Source organism: Marmota monax, unplaced genomic scaffold (genome assembly GCF_021218885.2).
Source record: "Marmota monax isolate L192 unplaced genomic scaffold, Marmota_monax_Labrador192_F-V1.1 WCK01_AAM20220418_F8-fsc00068, whole genome shotgun sequence".
NCBI classification, from domain to species: Eukaryota; Metazoa; Chordata; class Mammalia; order Rodentia; family Sciuridae; genus Marmota; species Marmota monax.
This window is the reverse complement of record NW_026692352.1, coordinates 2,051,291-2,070,861: the sequence shown is the minus strand read 5'-3', so window position 1 is coordinate 2,070,861 and position 19,571 is coordinate 2,051,291. Positions and strand designations below refer to the sequence as shown.

At 39.3% G+C, this 19,571-nt stretch overlaps 2 protein-coding genes across 2 annotated transcripts; both read left to right on the top strand.

The window, feature by feature from the left end:
• Positions 1-1,597: 1,597 nt before the first annotated feature.
• Positions 1,598-2,551, top strand: LOC124091166 (olfactory receptor 52K1-like). The gene has a single exon (XM_046442131.1). The coding sequence runs from the start codon at positions 1,598-1,600 to the stop codon at positions 2,549-2,551; it is 954 nt and encodes a 317-aa protein (XP_046298087.1).
• Positions 2,552-12,042: 9,491 nt separating this feature from the next.
• Positions 12,043-12,987, top strand: LOC124091259 (olfactory receptor 52K1). Its single transcript, XM_046442226.1, has one exon. It carries the CDS (start codon positions 12,043-12,045, stop codon positions 12,985-12,987), a length of 945 nt encoding a protein of 314 aa, XP_046298182.1.
• Positions 12,988-19,571: the final 6,584 nt, after the last annotated feature.

Genomic DNA, 19,571 nt, shown 5'->3' with positions numbered 1-19,571 from the left:
TGTGGAGTAGGAGTCAAAAAATTTGGAACCGTACCAATCTTGGCAACCAGCAGTTCCAGATCTGCTTACTTTCTCCATGATTTGGTTATTCAGTTTTCCAAATCCATCATTCTAAAGTTTCTCAGGATAAGTGTGCATCCCATAAGAGAGCAGGTTGGATTCAGTGGCATATACCTGTAATCTCAGCAGCTTGGGAGGCTGAGGGAGGAGGATCACATATTCAAAGCCAGCCTCAGTGACTTAGGGTTTCTCTAAGTTGCTTAGGGTGCCTCTGTCTCAAAAAAAAAAAAAGCTGGGAATGAGGTTCAGTGGTTAAGCGCCCTTGGGTTCAATCCCTGGTTCCAAAAATAAAAACAAAATAGAGAGTGGTACTAATTGAGTAATCTAATTTATGGACCCTCAATGCACTTTTGGGTCCAAAGAAATAACAGGTTTACTTTTGGTGTTTGCTCACACCTTGGCTATGGAGATAGGGAAAATACAGGACAATGACATAAGAATTGGATAAAGCATTCAAGCTAGTTCAGGCTTGTTCGCCAGGAAGAACCTGGAAAAGTAGTTGGATTGTGAATGTTATGTTGTGAACATAAAAGTAGGTATCTTAGTTGGAGATGAAAGGTTTGTGGACTTCTATACATTTTAGACAAATTAGCAAGCATCAAGATTGATCTGTGAGGACAAATAAACCAGAGGGCCCATGGAGGCCAGGACCATACAGGGAGTAGGGAAGACAAGGCCATTCAGCTTAAGAGGGGGGTCCTGCTGGCTTAGCAGAAACACATTCACTTAGGACAAGAGCAACAGCATAAATAAGAGGATGCTCCTTCATTCATTCAAGAATTATTTAGCAAGTGCCCCTATGGGTGTCATGGACATAGTGGAAATAAATATAAAAACACATAGCCCTGTTATCATAGGGCTTCTATGCTATTCATCCTATAGCCAAGTTCTGGAGAAAATACACAGGTACACATTGTCCTGGGAGGTGAGGTTTCTAATAGGAAGATGGCTTTTATACTGACCTAGGTAACAAACTGGTGGGAGAATCCAGACTTTCTGTGGAGGCAAGTCCAATTTTTAGGTTAGATTTAGACAGGAATCCACTTTTTTTTTTTTTTAAAAAAAGACTAGTTTTTTTAAAAAAAAATATTTTTGTAATTGTAGCTGAACACAATAACTATATGTAGTGCTGAGGATTGAACCCAGGACCTTGCAGGTGTGAGGCGAGCACTCTACTGCTGAGCCATAACCCCAGCATCAGGAATCCACCCTTTTCTAAAGCCGTCTTTGACCACATATACCCTAGAAAGCTCTTTTTTGCACTCCATTTCACATTTGGGGCTGCTTTTATATTAGCCCCATTGGTATTTAGTATCCTAACAAATTTTATAAGCATCAAGAGAGAAAGGATCATGAGAAGTGTTTCATGATATATGTTATGATCATTTTCAAATTTCTTCTAAGGTCCAGAAATGGGAACAAGGGCTAATTCTCCTACATACATGAGCAGAGTTTGAACTTGAACACTGCGATTCTTCTAATATTGAATTCTCTCTAGAAGACTGGAATAGGTAAGGAGGAAGAATTCCCAGTGGACATGTCAGCCTACAATATCACCTCAACCCATCCAGCAGTCTTCTTGTTGATGGGAATCCCAGGCCTGGAGCATCTACACATGTGGATCTCCATCCCCTTTTGCTCAGCTTATACTCTGGCCCTGTTTGGCAACTGCACCCTTATTTTCATTATCAGGGCTGATGCAGCCCTGCATGAACCCATGTACCTCTTTCTGGCTATGTTGGCAGCCATTGACTTAGTTCTTTCTTCTACAACATTGCCCAAAATGCTTACCATATTCTGGTTCAGGGATCAGGAGATCAACTTCTATGCCTGTCTGGTCCAGATGTTTTTTCTCCACTCCTTCGCCATCATGGAATCAGCAATGCTGCTGGCCATGGCCTTTGACCGCTATGTGGCCATCTGCAAGCCACTGCACTACACCACGATCCTGACCAGGCCCCTGATTGCCAAGATTGGCATGGCTGCTGTGACCCGGGCTGTGACACTAATGACTCCACTCCCCTTTCTGCTCCAAAGCTTCCACTACTGCCGGGGCCGGGTGATTGCCCACTGCTACTGCGAGCACATGGCAGTGGTAAGGCTGGCGTGTGGGGACACCCGCTTCAACAACATCTATGGCATTGCTGTGGCCATGTTTATTGTGGTGCTGGACCTGCTGTTTGTTATCTTGTCTTACATCTTCATCCTCCGGGCAGTTCTGCAGCTTGCTTCTCAGGAGGCCCGCTACAAGGCATTTGGGACATGTGTGTCTCACATAGGTGCCATCCTGTCCTTCTACACACCTGTGGTCATCTCTTCAGTCATGCACCGAGTAGCTCGCCGGGCTGCCCCTCACGTCCACATACTCCTTGCCAATTTCTATCTGCTCTTCCCACCCGTGATAAATCCCATCATCTATGGTGTCAAGACCAAGCAGATCCGTGAGCGAGTCTTAGGACTATTCCTGAGAAAGGAAGCAAAAGGAGGGTGAGGGACAGCTCAAGAGTATGGGTGGTTGCCTGTTGGAGTTGGGGAAAGTTTGACAGGAAGTAGAAGAACGTCAGAACATTTGTTTGGTTCTTTCCTGGCATAATGAAAAAAATGCCCTGAAATTCAGAGTCACCAATCTGTTTAGGACTTGGGGGTCTGTATTCTCTGAGAGCCTACAGACTCAAACTGCTGGCTGTCGGCTTCTCACAGTGCTCCCTCCTCTTCACTAATTTGACAGTCTTGCTGCATTGGTCTTCTGGTGATTTTGAATAAAAAAGATTCAGTTCATTTGCATCTAAATTCATTTGCTTATGAGAAGCCTTAGAGTTTGATTCAGTCAAGTCAGTGGGAATTTGGTGATGTCTATATACTTGGTACCTGGGTGACGACCAACAGTACATCTGACATAGGAATCCTTCCTTAGTCACTCTAACAGATGGTGCTCAGCTTCTGAAGAAATCCAGGGTTGGGAGGTTTGCAACATTATCAGGCTGCAGCAGGTTCTAAGTGAGACAGCTCTACTTATTAGAAAGTTATTTCTTTAGCTTAGCCAGTCTTATTGTTTGACTTACCTTTCTCTCTTCATAGCCAAACCCTTTCATTAAACACTTCGAATAAGACATGTCTTGACTTTTCTGTATGTTGTACAATCCATTTTTTGTATTCAAAAAGATTGAAAATTGCTCATTTAACTAATCCAGCCACATCTGTTCTAGCACCTGGGGACAGGTAGGGATGCCAAACTTATGTTTATGTCCTTGGAAGAGAAAATTACAGGTTTTGTCCTCTGAATTCCCTATCCAAGGATCAGAATATGGAAAAAAAAAGTGAGCAAGGCAAAGCAGATTAGTGGAATAATATCTTCTGTATCATGAAAGCTTAATAATTCCCTTACTATTAATGCTGACAACACAACGGGGCTTCTCATAGAAGCTACCATACACTGTCTTCTACAAATGTATTGTTTTACTTTTTGGAATCCCCCCTTTTCCCCCTCAGAGACTATTATTTAGGAATTACATATTCTTATCTATATTTGCCTTTATTTACCTTTGAAAGAGACTAAGTCTGTGCCAGGTAGCGTATGAATGGTTGAAAGCTATCTGTGAGTGAGGAGTAAAGTAAAAACCTATAGTCTTTCTTTTTCCTAACTCTGTTCACAGAATTCGACACAAAAAACATTACGTTTAATTCCAATGGAGTCAACATCTCTTTATGGTCTCTTCTGTTGGGGCAGGTGGCAACCTTTAAAGTAGGACTAAAGTAGCACTAAATACTAACAGTGTTAGGAATTAGAAGTTATTTTTAACAAGAGATCTGCTTATCCTCTTGTTGACTTTTATTTGTTTTTTTAATTGCTTTTATTTTTTAATAGAGCAGTAGTACCAAAACCAGCATAGTATTGCACCAAAACAGACTGGTAGATCAATGGTACAGAATAGAAGACAGACTAACCCACAAAACTACAATTATATTAGACAAAGGTGCAGATGTATCACAATTATACATAGAACACAATTTTTTCATCTCTGTATATGAAGTATGCTCACATCAATTCATGTCTTCCTATATGTACTTGGATAATGATGTCCATCACATTCCACCATCATTGCTAATAACCTCCTGGCCCCCTCCCACCCTCTACCCAGAGTTCATCTAATCCTCATATGCTCCCTCTTCCTACCCTACTATGAGTCAGTCACCTTATCAGAAAACATTTGCCATTTGTTTTTTTGGGATTGGCCAACTTCACTTGGCATTATCTTCTCCAATGACATCCATTTACCTGCAAATGCCATGATTTTATTCCCTTTTATTGCTGAGTAATATTCCACTGTGTATATATGCTACATTCTTTAATTCATTCATCTTCTGAAGGGCATTTAGGTTGGCTTCATAGTTAACCTATTGTGAATTGTGCTGCTATAAACATTGATGTGACTGTGTCCCTGTAGTATGCCATTTTTAAGTCCTTTGGGTATAGACCAAAGCAATCCTTATCAGGGAGAGTACAGCAGGTGGTATCACTATACCAGACCTTAAACTATACTACAGAGCAATAGTACCAAAAACAGCATGGTATTGGCACCAAAACAGACTGGTGGACCAATGGTACAGAATAGACACAGACTAACTCACAAAACTACAATTATCTTATATTAGACAAAGGTGCCAAGAACATGCATGGGAGAAAAGAGCTTCTTCAACAAATGGTGCTGGGAAAACTGGAAATCCATATGTAACAAAATGAAATTAAACCCTCATCCCTCATCATGCACAAAACTCCTGTTGACTTTAACAAGGAATAATACATATCCCTTGAGTCCTTTCCATTCCCTATGAAGAGCAAGAAGTTGTTTCCTGCAGAAGTTTAGTAATGTAAGAATCCCAGAGCCATGCAACCCATCTGTCATCAGCACAGGATTGGTCGTAAATAGTGAAATGAAACAACTTTTGGATTAGCTCACTTGGCACACAAATTTGAGCAACCTATAGGTACATATATTTTTATCCTCATACAAAGAATATGAGATTAGTATAAAGAAAACTGTGTAGTAGTCTTGGCTTGGTTACAATATTCCCAGTCACCAGAACATTCCAGTATCTCAAACTAGGACACATACCTACATATCATCCATGATGTAATAGGAATTATGCTTAAGTGTAGGATCTTGTTTTACTTAGTGACTCCACCCAACCTTTCTTCCTTCTTATTTACTTATTAAAGAAGTTTTATTGCTTTGCTAGCAAAGGAGAAACAGGGGACTCCCATACAAGAGGTGTGATTCTGCCAGTCCAGAGGAACAGGGGGATTTTTTTTTTTTGGGGGAGAGGGAGAGAGGGGAGGGAGGGGAGGGAGGGGAGAGAGGGGAGAGAGGGGAGAGAGGGGAGAGAGGGGAGAGAGGGGAGAGAGGGGAGAGAGGGGAGAGAGGGGGGAGAGGGGAGAGAGGGGAGAGAGGGGAGAGAGGGGAGAGAGGGGAGAGAGGGAGAGGGAATTTTAATATTTATTTTTTAGTTTTTCAGCGGACACAACATCTTTGTATGTGGTGCTGAGGATCGAACCCGGGCTGCACGCATGCCAGGCGAGCGCGCTACCACTTGAGCCACATCCCCAGCCCCCCTTTCTTCCTTCTTAAGACACAGTATTGGTGACATCTTGGAGTTTCTTCTCACATCACTCTTTCATAGATCCATTGGCACTTTTTCAAGTATACACAAAATCTGATAATGTCTCATATATTCTTAAACAAGAATTGTTTTCCCTTTTGCCCCTGACACCAAATTTTGCTACATAATCATCTTGCTAAGATCTTTTTTGTTTTTTTTTTTTTTTTTTTTTTTTTAGGTAGGCTATATCCCCTTGGCATAGTTGTGCATGGCTAATTTAGGTTGCAACTTTAAAGGCACTGTGTAGCAATTTATTTCATCCCTGCTTCTGAGGACAGACTTATGTGAGAGGCCCAAGTCCATACTTTGAGGGCCAGCAGTTATGCAACCTCAAGTCCAGAATTCCTCTGTGGGAAGGGTGTCAAGTGTAACATATATAAAGTCTTAAGATTATTTTTCAAAAATATGAGGAGGCATTATATCAGGCAAAGTCCACAGGGAACACTGGTAATAAGCAGCCTCCTTCTCAGGTCTTCGCAAAATAGCAAATGTTAAGGTCAGTTGTCGAATTCACCCTTTATTGTTGTTTATGAATGTAATAATTATCAACCATTTATATAGTTATAGGGTTGCTGGGAGGCTCTAAGTTAGGAAAAGTTGTATTATCTTTACCTTAGTGACTAGGAAACGGATCAAGAATAGAGAAGTGACATACTTCGGTTACAAGCTAGATGTCAATGCATAGTTCAGGTCAATGAGTTATACAAATTCGAAATAAGACATAACCGATGACTTTGGCTTGAATTCCTGACCTTTAAAGACACAATTAGATAGGAGTTGGTTGTAGTGTATAAATTTGAATGAGGGCATCTTTCTCAGGAGACACTTCAATGAACATAGTATAAGGAGACAAAGACCAAGGCATAAGCAGGCTCCACCTGAGGTACTCACAGCGTCTGGCAAGTAAGGCAAGACCCCTGGGAAGCCTGACTTAGTGCCACTAAGTGGCAAGAGGGCGTGGGCTGCATGGAGTCCTTGGGGTATGAGGCCTGGGTCAGGAGAGTTTCTGTGTCAACCCCAGAGAAAAGGCCAGAGCCTTCTATGAATCTGTGAGGACTCAAGGGCAGTAATTTCTGCTTCCATGTTCTTTTTTTTTTTTTTTTTTTTTTTTTAATTTTTTATTGTGGGTTGTTCAAAACATTACAAATTTCTTGACATATCATATTCCACACTTTGATTCTAGTGGGTTATGAACTCCCACCTTCACCCCATACACAGATTGCAGATTCACATCAGTTACACATCCATTGATTTACAAATGTTCTTTTGGGAGAAATGCTGAGGTTTGTGAGGATAAATTCAGCTGCTCCCTCCCTCTTTCCTTGACCCACCCCTACCCCTAACTGGAAGAGGAAGGCTGCACTGGAATTGCACAAAGCTAATAGAAAGCTTCCAGAGCTGCATTTCACACTGAGGCCTGAGGACAGAGCTGTAACTAGGGAGCAGGAAACAGGTGGTACAGTTGTGGTGAGTGGGAAGTAATGAGGGACACTGCCAGTTTCTTCCCACATCCTGTCCTGGTCTTGGGCATCAGCTCTTTTTGCTTTCTCCTGGCGATAAAATCTCTACTTTGGCTTTAAAAAAGGAAGACAAGTCTCCACAGCCCCATCCAAATGCTTCATCTATACACTCCCAACATTCTTCCTGCCACATAGGATTCCTGCCTCCTTTCTATGCCAAATGCTACGAGTCATCTCTGGGAAAAAGCTCGTTATTCCATCTTGGATCCTATCACTACTTTCTTTACACCCATCAGGACCCCTCCTCACAATTAGGAGGTCTCTGCCTTAGTCAAAAGGGAGAAAATGAGGCTTGAACTAGTAAGGTGGCAGGCAGTACTAAGAAACATTTGAGGTTCTACTACAGCCATATCCTTTAAGGACTTTGTGATTATCTTACTATCATTGAGTTTTAATCTTTCAAATCCATCATTATCCTATTCTGTTAAAGCATAGGGTGCCAATTAGTCATCATCTGATTATTTTCTGGGCACACAGTCCCACTTTAAAGCATTTGAGACAATGACATAGGTCCTGTGGTTCAGTGTGGACATTTTGGCTCTTGAAACAGTGTAGGTTGGATACAACAGCCACTTCAGAGTTTTGGATTATGGATACGAGGTGAAGACGGGCTCCATTCAATTTCCTACTTAAATTGAAATTCTGCCTGGGGAAGATTTTTGGATGAGATTCTGATAAAATAAGAAAGGGCCATGGATTTTTGGACACCATGTGTTTGGGAGAAGACATTAGACGAGATGCTGTTTTCTTTGCATAGGATGGCGGGCAGGTCACAGGGTGGTTGGTGATAAAGTACACAGGGATGGCAGGGGGAATATGGAAACTCAGGTAAGATTAAGTTTGTTTGAATTTGTGGAAAAAATGTTTATGAAAAATAAAGATCCCACATGCCTGTTGCCAACTTTATCAGTTATAGTGTCTCATATTCAAGAAAAGTGCCTGGTATATGTCTATTGAAAATAGTTTGTTGGCATAGAGCTTGTTGGCTACAAAGACAAGTGTTACTGAGTAAGATATACAAGTATTACTAAGGCATAGTAAAAATCTTGTGATAAGATTTTTATTCTGTTATAGGTAAATCAATGCTGGTGGAGATTTCTTAGAACTTCTAACATGGGATTATTTACATTAGAAGATAAACATTCTGAGCTGAGATCAGGTGGGTGGGGAGTCATGTAAAAAAAGTCAGAAGATATCTCAATGGTCTGGGAGTAATGCTTCATTTGGTAAAATGTTCAACACTGTTAAAGGCTGGAGTTGCTGGAACAATTCCTCAACTCCAGTCCTTTACTTCATAATATGGTAGAAGTTTGTGGTAGGGGTAGATATGGGAGAACTGAAGTAGAACTTTGGCAATTGTTAGGATTCTTTTGTAGAAACAGCTGAGAGATGATAGTGACTTGAATAAGGGTGGTGATGATTAAAATATACAACTATTATTTTACTATGAAGGATAATCAGGTGATACTTGCCAATGAATTCCATGTGGTATAAGGATATAAGTTGGATGTCTAGTCTGGAAACTAGAAAGAAGGCAAAATATGTCAACTTATCTAAAATCTCAAAGGCAATGAAAATCCATGGTGAACAAGTAGAGTACTTAGGAAGAGGGCAATGCTATAGGATGTTTCTGAAGATATGTTACCTTCATTTATATTAATTCTCTTCAGCTTTAAAAGATACTGTAAACACCCTCCCCTTTTAGGTCAATATGTTTTTAGATATTTCAGTGTATTTTGACATTATACATACATGGAGTAAAACCCATTCCAATTAGGATCTCATTCTTGAGGTTGTACATAAGGGAGGATTACATGCCACATTAAGGGATGACTTCTCCTTGACTCCTTCCCACTGCAGACAATGTCTCATTTACATGCTGGCCCCTGCAGCAAGAGTCCTTGCAGGAAGGATCTTGGATAGACTTTTCCACTCAGTTAAAACAGACTTCACTTTCACTTTCTGCTATTCTATGAAAATTGCTCTACCCTCTGTTTCCAAACAAAGCCAACTATGTTTTCATATAACTCATCAGTAGCATTCCATAGAAATAACTTTTAAAATACTATGTGTTTAGCAGCCTAACAAGGCAGCACATTATCCTGGTTATCTCCTATCTTGATAGTTGTCTACTCGGTCTCCTTTGTCGACTTCTCAATATGCCCCCAACTCCTCCCATGTACCGATTCTAAGTGTTCAGATTCATTTTGACTTGGAATCATTGGAAAAATAAAGTAGATTTAAAGCACAAACTGTCACTATCATCTCTAGTGACTATCATCTCAACTGTTCCTATAAAAGAATCCTAACAATTGCCAAAGCTCTACTTTAGTTCAATATTCTTTGTTCTCAGTTTTGTGCTTTAAATCCATTTTTCCAATGATTCCAAGTTTGTACCTGCAACCCAAATCTCTCCCTCAAACACCAGACTTATCCAAATAGGTCACGTTTTTACTTGGATTTCTGATGCACATCTCAGACTTCCACATCCAAAATTGAAATCTTGATCCTCTTCAAAAAGCTTCCTCATCTCAGTTGAGGGGAACTCTTTCATTTTGGTTGCTCGTGACAAGAATCTTAGGCTTCCTTTTCCATAACCTATATGCAATCTGTCAAACCCTGGGGCAGTTTTCAAAATATATATAGAATTCAGCTACTTTGTACCACATATACTACTACTACCTTATTTTTCCAGATTCCTCCCTTCCCTGGGTTGCTGAAATAGCCTCTGGATTCTATCCCGTTTTTACCCTTAACTCTTTGTATTGTTAGATTCAGAAAGTTTAGTGACTATGCATACTTTTTTCTGCTGAGCCCTGTGTGATCTTTCCTCCTCTTGATCTTTATAATTCTCCCACTCACTCACCTCACTGTAGCTACATTAGTTATCTAGCTGATCTTTGAATATTGAACATTTATATCATGAGGCATTGTATCTGGCTGTTCCTTTTCAGCATTTTCTCCAGAGAAAACTATATTCTTTACATATTTACATATTGGTGTGACAACCATTTGAGTACAGATATAGCCTTAACTAGCTTCATCTTGCCCCAGAGTTTCCCTAGTCACTGAGGCATGCTATTCTGGTGTATGTGTGAACTTGTAAGTATGAGGAAATCTACAAGTTTTGGATCAGTCCTTCATCGCAGGCTTGGGGCGGTACGTGGAAGCCAGTAGATAAATCTTCACCTTTTCCATGTCCAGAGTGGACAGTCTCAAGATTCCTTCTTCATGAATCTTCATGTTATTGGATATAGTTGACAGTATAGTTCAGTTCAGAGGTGCACCTTTGGATTTGTTTTCCCTGCCTTTGTTTTATTCTTTCATCCATTTTTGTTCACTGGCGTATCCCCCCCTCCCATCTAAGCCACCCTCATGGAATCCTGGGTTCTGCCTTTTAATGGAACTAAAGTACTTTTCTCACCTCTATTTTAGCTCAAATTCCTTTCACTTTTGGTGAGGCCCACTTTGATCTTTCTTTCAGATTGTTATCTCCCCTCTCCACCTACTTTAAAATTCCCTATTTCCTTTTTTAAAGCTAACTCCACATCATACTATGTGATTTAGTCATGTTTTTATTAACTTTAAGAATTCTTACTAAGGGATATTTTCATAGGCTTCCTTAACCAGTTAATGAATCACTTATTTAATTAAGTTTATTCAATTTGCTAAATATATTCAGTAAAGTTGAACAGAGGTTAAGCTTGAGACCTGACTACATTCAATATTGAAAACTACACTAGGAGACCAAAATGAGAAACTGGAGGAGGGGCTAAAAATATCATGGGATCCAAGAGAAGAGTGGATGTTTGAAAAAAAAAAATCTGTTTTAGTTGTAGATGGACTTTTTTTTTTTTTGTGGTGCCGAGGATCAAACCCAGTGCCTCACGAGAGGGGCAAGTGCTCCATCACTGAGCTACAACCCTGGCTCCAGAAGAGTGGATTAAGAGGGAGAGAATGGTTAATTCAGATAGAAGTTCCTGAGAGGCACAGTTGCAAGAAGGCAGGTAAGAAGCCATGGCACCCTCATTAGGGAAATTATGGGTCCTCCCATTGAAGCAATTTAAGAGAATGGGTAAGGAGTCCAGATTAGAATGTTTCAAATTCAAATAATATTTGAGACAGGTGAGATTGAGACCAATTATAGACATTTCTAGGCGAATGTGAGCTAAATCAATAGGAACCTAACAATTTTAGTGGAGAACAAAAATTATTTTCAAGCTGGAGTCAGGACTGTATTCAGATTTGTGGGTATAAAAAGGAGAGACCCACTCTAGAACATTCAGATCCCAACAAAAATGTTCTTCCAATATGGAAATATTCTGCATGGTTCAATATGGTAACCACTATCCATAAGTGGCTATTTGGATTTCATTTATGTACCTAAGTTTAAGGTTTTATGACAGAAAATTTGCTTCTGTGTTCGGGAGTTTAGCACGTACAATCGTATCTTCCACTGAAGCTAAAGACATGAACTGATTTAAATATTATTTTCTAAAAGGTAGTTATTCTTGATATCAAGAACACTATTCTCCATCCCTTTATGAAATTTGTCTTATCTGTTCTATGTATATTCAGTATCATAGTCACTTAAGATTCAATGTTTCTTGGCAGTAGGAAATATCGATTGTACTTCTCCATGTCTGAGGCCTACTAGTTTATTTTGTTTAAAATACAGCAATGGTAATAAGATTAGTCCTCCAATGGAATATCACATCTTGAAACTCTTTTATAATGTATACTGTAGAAAATATACATGGAAGGTGAAGGAGCCTTGTCAAAAAGCAAGGGATTTCCAGGAGTCATGTCAACTTTCAATATAACCACAACCCATCCAGTGGCCTTCTTGTTGGTGGGAATTCCTGGTTTGGAGCACCTACACATGTGGATCTCCATTCCCTTCTGTTTTGCCTATACTCTGGCCCTGCTTGGCAACTGTACCCTTATTTTTATTATCAGGGCTGATGCAGCCCTGCATGAACCCATGTACCTCTTTCTGGCTATGTTGGCAGCCATTGACTTAGTTCTTTCTTCTACAACATTGCCCAAAATGCTTGCCATATTCTGGTTCAGGGATCAAGAGATCAACTTCTATGCCTGTCTGGTCCAGATGTTTTTTCTCCACTCCTTCTCCATTATGGAATCAGCAGTTCTGCTGGCCATGGCCTTTGACCGCTATGTAGCCATCTGCAAGCCACTGCACTACACCACGATCCTGACCAGGCCCCTGATTGCCAAGATTGGCATGGCTGCTGTGACCCGGGCTGTGACACTAATGACTCCACTCCCCTTTCTGCTCCAAAGCTTCCACTACTGCCGGGGCCGGGTGATTGCCCACTGCTATTGTGAGCACATGGCCGTGGTAAGGCTGGCGTGTGGGGACACCCGCTTCAACAACATCTACGGCATTGCTGTGGCCATGTTTATTGTGGTGCTGGACCTGCTGTTTGTTATCTTGTCTTACATCTTCATCCTCCGGGCAGTTCTGCAGCTTGCTTCTCAGGAGGCCCGCTACAAGGCATTTGGGACATGTGTGTCTCACATAGGTGCCATCCTGTCCACCTATACACCTGTGGTCATCTCTTCAGTCATGCACCGAGTAGCTCGCCAGGCTGCCCCTCATATCCACATACTCCTTGCCAATTTCTATCTGCTCTTCCCACCCATGATAAATCCCATCATCTATGGTGTCAAGACCAAGCAGATTCGTGACCACATACTCAGTCTATTCCGGAGAAAGGATGTCTAGGTGAACAGTTTTCTGGGGGAAAAAACAAAAACAAAACCAAACCAAAAAACAAAAACCCCCCCAAAACCAAAAACCAAAAACAACCTCCCCCCCACCCCCCCGAAAAAACACCAGCCAAGTACTGGATAGGAGTGGAGAGGAAAAGTCTTAACAGCAATCTGTTTGGTAAATTTCCAGTGTGACAAGGAGGATGAGATCCCATTCCTTGCAGATCCAGACTAGATTAGGTCAATTAAGGTCTTGGGTAGAGTTTTGACTACCTTACTTTCATACATTTATCACATGGGTAAGGAAGACAAAGCACCTTTTGGAAAAAGTAGCACTCTTCCCTTTTTTTTTTTTTTTTTTAAAAAAAAGACTTCTGAAGATAGTTGCAATATGTAGTTGTGATGAACTGAATAGTTGTTCAGGGGCTGGGGATGTGGCTCAAGTGGTAGCGTACTCGCCTGGCATGCGTGTGGCCTGGGTTCGATCCTCAGCACCACATACAAAGATGTTGTGTATGCCAAAAACTGAAAAATATTGAAATTCTCTCTCCCTCTCTCAAAAAAAAAAAAAAAGATTTATAAAATACTTGTTCAGATATTTATACCCCCTGTCCTTGTACTGGAGGTATATTTCACACTACTGATGTTAAACATGCTTGTCAATGTATTTTGAGTAGTTTAAAATGTGCCTCAAGAATTAAACTTTCAATATGCAAGACTCTGATAATGCACTTCAAGACCCATGCTGTTGTGTCAATGCTTACTTCAGACAACAGAAGATAATTAAAATGGGTCTTTAGTCAGTTCTCAGGTGCCCCAGTCCTCCAGAAATTGGATAGTAAGAAAGGAAGAGCCATGAACCTCGGGCCTCTGACTGTTCTGAGGTTCTCTAAATTCTCATTTGGTTTACTCAGAGATGGGCCATTCTGTATCATAGATTAGATTATTAAAAACATTTGCTTTTCCAGAGTATATTTCCCCACGCATTGACTATGGGTTTCAACATATACACCACTTTAATCCATGGGATATCAGCAGACATCTGGCAATACTCATCCGGTAAAAGCAGAAACTTGAGATTTTCTTGCTCAGTGGGGCTTACCGTCTTCTCATGGTGTGGCAGAGTCAGACTGCCTTGGTTATCTCCTTAGTCCAAGGATAAGATGGAAATGGAATAAAGCTGCTTGGCCAATATGTATTTGCAGTACAGTTTCATAGCCAAGTTCAGCACAGATAAACTCATGGCCCCCAGTCTTGTAGTTGCATAAGCAAACCCAGCTCAGACATTGTCAATCTTCAGTTAATTGAGAAATTCTTTATTGTTTTATGACAAATTTTTGGGGAACTTATTCTATAATTAGCATTCAGAATATACATTAGTTATTATCTGTCATCACAATAAAATATGTAGAATGGACTAAAAAAATTATAGGCTGCAAGATCTAATTTGTTCTCATATTTGGAAAAAGAATTCTTGCCCCTCAGGTGATACTCACATAGCAATCTGTCCCAGATGGAGCACATTTACTGTTAGACATCTATTACATAGAAGACAGTAAAAGGAGCTATTTCCTACCTTATAAATAAGGTATGCTTTTATCATAGAACCATGAAAATAATACATGCTTACTAGTTTTAAACAACTCAAAATTTTACTGTTATTTTTTTACTTGTCAAACCAGAACCTAGAGTCACCTCAAATGTGGGAGGTAGGGGAATTTCCACAAAGGATTGCCTTCGACCATCCCAAAATGGAGTTAGGTAGAATTCCAGAGAAATATTAAAAGCCATAGTGATCATCACAAAGCATCTATTTAGGGAACTTATGTACAGAGTGCTGCAGCAGTCCTCATGATGGACAAGAGATTCTACCTTAGTATGTCTGCAAGTAGTGGGTCCAGTAATAAAGTTTGAAAGTTTAAGGATTTTGGCTCAGGGATCTGACTACTTTCTATGTTAAGCAATGTTTGATTTTTTAAGTATTTTGAACAACAGCTTCAACACCTTTATTAGTGATTAGGAATGTTCAATATTCTAGTTTGGGAATCAAACGAGCAGGGGAAAAGATATAGCTGACCAAGTCAGACTGGTCAAGGCACTTTTTCCAACATGCCAAAGAAACAAGGTAGGGTAAATTGGTGGTGGTGGTGGTGTGGAACAATACCTCAACATGGATTGACCGACAGACATTTTATCTGAGGTAGTTTAGAATACAAATCAACAAAGCAAGGATGGTAACCTTCAGTCTGTTTTTAACATTTAAGTTGTTAAAATTATATTTAATTTATAGTTTTACTTAAGGTGATTCTGCATCACTATTGTCCCCTCCCTAGAAGCATACTATTGCCTGTGTTTAATGACTAAAAATTGTGATTAAATTGGTCAAATTTGTACATGCTGAATTTTAGCATCATCAGCATCTTCAAAAATTCCACTATATACACGTTTGTAAACAATGGCCATCTAGAGCTTTGTTACAAAAAGTGTAGTCAAGGTAATGAGCAGTTTTTTTCACTCCATCTTGAATTAAAAAAATATGAGAAGTTTGATTATCCGTTTTTGGATTTTTAGTGTCCATCATTCATCATCATTGCTAACCCCCTGACCCCTCCCAACTTCTGCCCTATCTAGAGTTCATCTATTCCTCCAATGCTCCCGCTCTCTACCCCACTATGAGTCAGTCACCTTATATCAGAAAACATTTAGCATTTGATTTTTGGGATTGGCTAACTTCACTTAGCATTATCTTCTCCAACTCCATCCATTTACCTGCAAATGCCATTTTATTTGAATGCCGAGTAGTATTCCATTGTGTACACATATGCCACTTTTTCAATCCATTCATCTACTGAAGGGCATCTAGGTTGGTTCCACAGTTTAGCTATTGTGAATTGTGCTGCTATAAACACTGATGTGGCTGTGTCCCTTTAATATGCTGTTTTTAAGTCCTTTGGGTATAGACCAAGGAGAAGGATAGCTGGGTCAAATGGTGGTTCCATTCCCTGATTTCCAAGAAATCTCCATACTATTTTCTATATTGGCTGCACCAATTTGCAGTCCCACCAGCAATGTGTGAGTGTACCTTTTCCCCCACATCCTCTCCAGCACTTCTTGTCTTCATAATAGCTGCCATTCTGACTGGAGTGAGATGATATCTTAGAGAAATGCAAAACAAAATTACTCTCATTGCTAGAGATGAATATTTTTTCATATTTTGTTGATGGACTGTATACTTTTCTGTTCGGTGTCTGTTCAGGTCCTTGGCCCATTTATTGATTGGGTTGTTTTGGTGTTTATCTTTTTGAGTTCTTTATATACCTTAGAGATTAGGGCTCTGATGTGTGAGGAGTAAAGATTTGCTCCCATGATGTAGGCCCTCTATTCACCTCAGATTGTTTCTTTTGCTGAGAAACTTTTTAGCTCGATTCCATCCCATTTATTGATTCTTGATTTTAATTCTTGTGCCACAGGAGTCTTATTAAGGAAGTTGGGGCCTAATTCCACATGGAGATTAAGGCCTACTTTTTCTTCTATTAGACAGTCTGATTTAAGTCCTAGGTCCCCAATTCACTTTGAGTTTTGTGCATGGTGAGAGATAGGAGTTTAATTTCATTGTTGCATATGCATTTCCAGTTTTCCCAGCACCATTTGAAGAGACTATCTTTTCTCCAGTGCATGTTCTTGGCACCTTTGCCTAATATAATTGTAGTTTTGTTGGTTAGTCTCTGTGTCCTCTATTTTGTACCATTGGTCTACCAGTCTGTGCCAATACCATGCTCTTTGTGTTACTGTTGCTCTGTAGTATAGTTTGAGGTCTGGTATAGTGATGCCACCTGCTTCACTCTTCCTGCTAAGGATTGCTTTAGCTAATCTGGGTCTCTTATTTTTCCAGGTGAATTTCATGATTGCTTTTTCTATTTCCAGGAGGAATGTCATTGGAATTTTGATCTGAACTGCATTAAATCTGTGTAGTGCTTTTGGAAGTATGGTCATTTTGATAATATTAATTCTGCCTATCCAAGAGCAAGGCAGATCTTTTCATCTTCTAAAGTCTTCTTTCTTTAGGGTTCTGTAGTTTTTATTGTATAGATCTTTTACCTTTTTCATTGATTCAGTATTTTTTTTGAGGCTATTGAAAAATGGGACAGTTTTCTTTGTTTCCCTTTCTGAGGCTTTGTCACTGATACAGAAATGCCTTTAGCTTATGGGTGTTGATTTTATATTCTGTTACTTTGCTGAATTCATTTACTAGTTCTAGAAGTTTTCTGGTGGAGATTTTTGGGTCTTCTAGATATAGAATCGTCAGCAAGTAGTGCCAATTTGAGTTCTTTTCCTATATGTATTCCTTTAATTTCTTTTATCTAATTGCTTTGGCCCATGTTTCAAGAACAGTGTTAAAAAGTGGTGAAAGAAGGCATGCCTGTCTTGTTCTAGGTTTTAGAGGGAATGCCTTCAATTTTTCTCCATTTAGAATGATGTTGGCCTGGGGCTTATCACAGATAGCCTTTATGTTGAGGTATGTTCCTGTTATCCCTAGTTTTTCTAGTGTTTTGAGCATGAAGGATGATGTATTTTGTCAAATGCTTTTTCTGTGTCTATTGAGATGGTCATATAATTCTTATCTTTGATCCTATTTATGTGTTGAATGTCATTTATTGATTTCCATATGTTGAACCAACCTTGCATCCCTGGGATGAATTCCACTTGATCATGGTGCATGATCTTTGATATGTTTTTGTATTTGATTTGCCAGGATTGAGAATTTTTGCATCTAGTTTATTAGAGATATTGGTCTGAAGTTTTTTTTTTTTTTTTTGATATGGCTTTGCCTGGTTTTGGGATCAGGGTGATATTGGCCTCAAAAAAAGAGGCAGCACTTCCAAACTCACTCTATTCCTGAAATAAATTGAAGAGTATTAGTATCAGTTCTTCTTTAAAGTTCTTGTAGAACTCGGCTGTGTATCCATCATGGTCTTGGGCTTTTCTTGGTAGACTTCTGAGGGTGTCTTCTATTTCATTACTTGATATTAGTCTGTTTAAGTTGTGTATATCTTCCTGACTCAATCTGGGCAAACCGTATGACTTAAGAAACTTGCTGATTCTTGAATTATAGGTTTTCAAAATAATTTCTAACTATCCTGTCTTCAGTGTCTGTTGTGATATTACCAGCATATGTGATGAAAAAGGTAATTTGAGTTCTCTCCTCTTTGTTAGCATAGCTAAGAGTCTTTTTTTTTTTAAAAAAAATTAACAAAAAAACAACTTTGTTTCGATTTCATTGATTTCAGCTCTGATTTTAATTATTTCTTGCCTTCTACTGCTTTTGGTGTTGATTTGTTCTTTTTCTAGGGATTTGAGATGTAGTGTGAGGTTATTTGACTTTTTCTTAAGTAATGAACTCCATGCAATGAACTTTCCTGTTACTACTGCTTTCATAGTGTCCCAGAGATAGAGGTAAATTAGAACATAGACACAACATCTAGGAATTTAAAAATTTCCTCCTTGATGTCTTCTGCAACCCATTGTTCATTCAGTAACATTGTTTAGTCCTCAGGTGTTGGAGTAGCTTTTATTTTGTTGATTTCCAATTTCATTCCATTATGATCTGATAAGATGTATGGTAGTATCTCTACTATGTTGTATTTGCTAAGAGTTGCTTTGTGGCATAGTATATGGTCTATTTTAGAGAAGGATCCATGTGCTGCTAAGAATATCTGCTTGATATGGATTGAAATATTCTATGTCATTTAAGTCCAAGTTATTGATTTTATTGAGGTCTATAGTTTTATTCAACTTTTGTTTGGAACATCTATCCAGTGGTGAGAGGTGCTAAAGTCACCAAGATTAGTGTATTGTGGTCAATTTGACTTGAACTTGTTTGATGAAAATAATTGCTTCAAACAATAGAGCAGCTGTGATTGTTATATCTTGTTGATGTATTGTTACATTTAGTATGTAGTGTCCATCTTTATCCCTTTTGATGGACTTTGACTTGAAGTTGACTTTATTTGATAAACAGGGATTTCCATCCTTTTGCTTCCGTAGTTCATGTGAGTGATATGATTTTTCCCAACCTTTCACCTTAAGTCTGTATGTCTTTTCCTATCAGATGAGTCTCCTGGAGGCAAGCATATTGTTGGGTTTATTCTAAATAGGCTAGCAGACCCCCCCCTTTTTTTTTTTTTTTTTTTTAAAAGGAGAGAGAATTTTTTAATATTTGTTTTTCAGTGTCGGTGGACACAACATCTTTATTTTTATGTGGTGCTGAGGATCAAAACCAGTGCCCCACGCATGTCAGGCGAGCACACTACCGCTTGAGCCACATCCCCAGCCCAAGCCTATGTCTTTAGATTGGCGAGTTTAAGGCATTAATGTTCAGGGTTATTGTTGAAATATGGTTTGTATTTCCAGCCATATTTGTTCATTTTTGTTGTTTAACTTGGCTTGATTTTCTTTGCTTAGTTTTTCCTTTAGTGTATACCTCCCTCTGTTGATTTTCATTGTTATTTTTTGTTTCCTTTTCATGGACTACTTTTCCAAGGATGATTTGTAGTGCCAGTTTTCTAGCTGTAGATTCTTTTAACTTATTTATCTTGG

Coding starts and splice junctions, on each gene's coding strand:
- LOC124091166 (XM_046442131.1), top strand. CDS start 1,598: ATGTCAGCCTACAATATCACCTCAACCCATCCAGCAGTCTTCTTGTTG.
- LOC124091259 (XM_046442226.1), top strand. CDS start 12,043: ATGTCAACTTTCAATATAACCACAACCCATCCAGTGGCCTTCTTGTTG.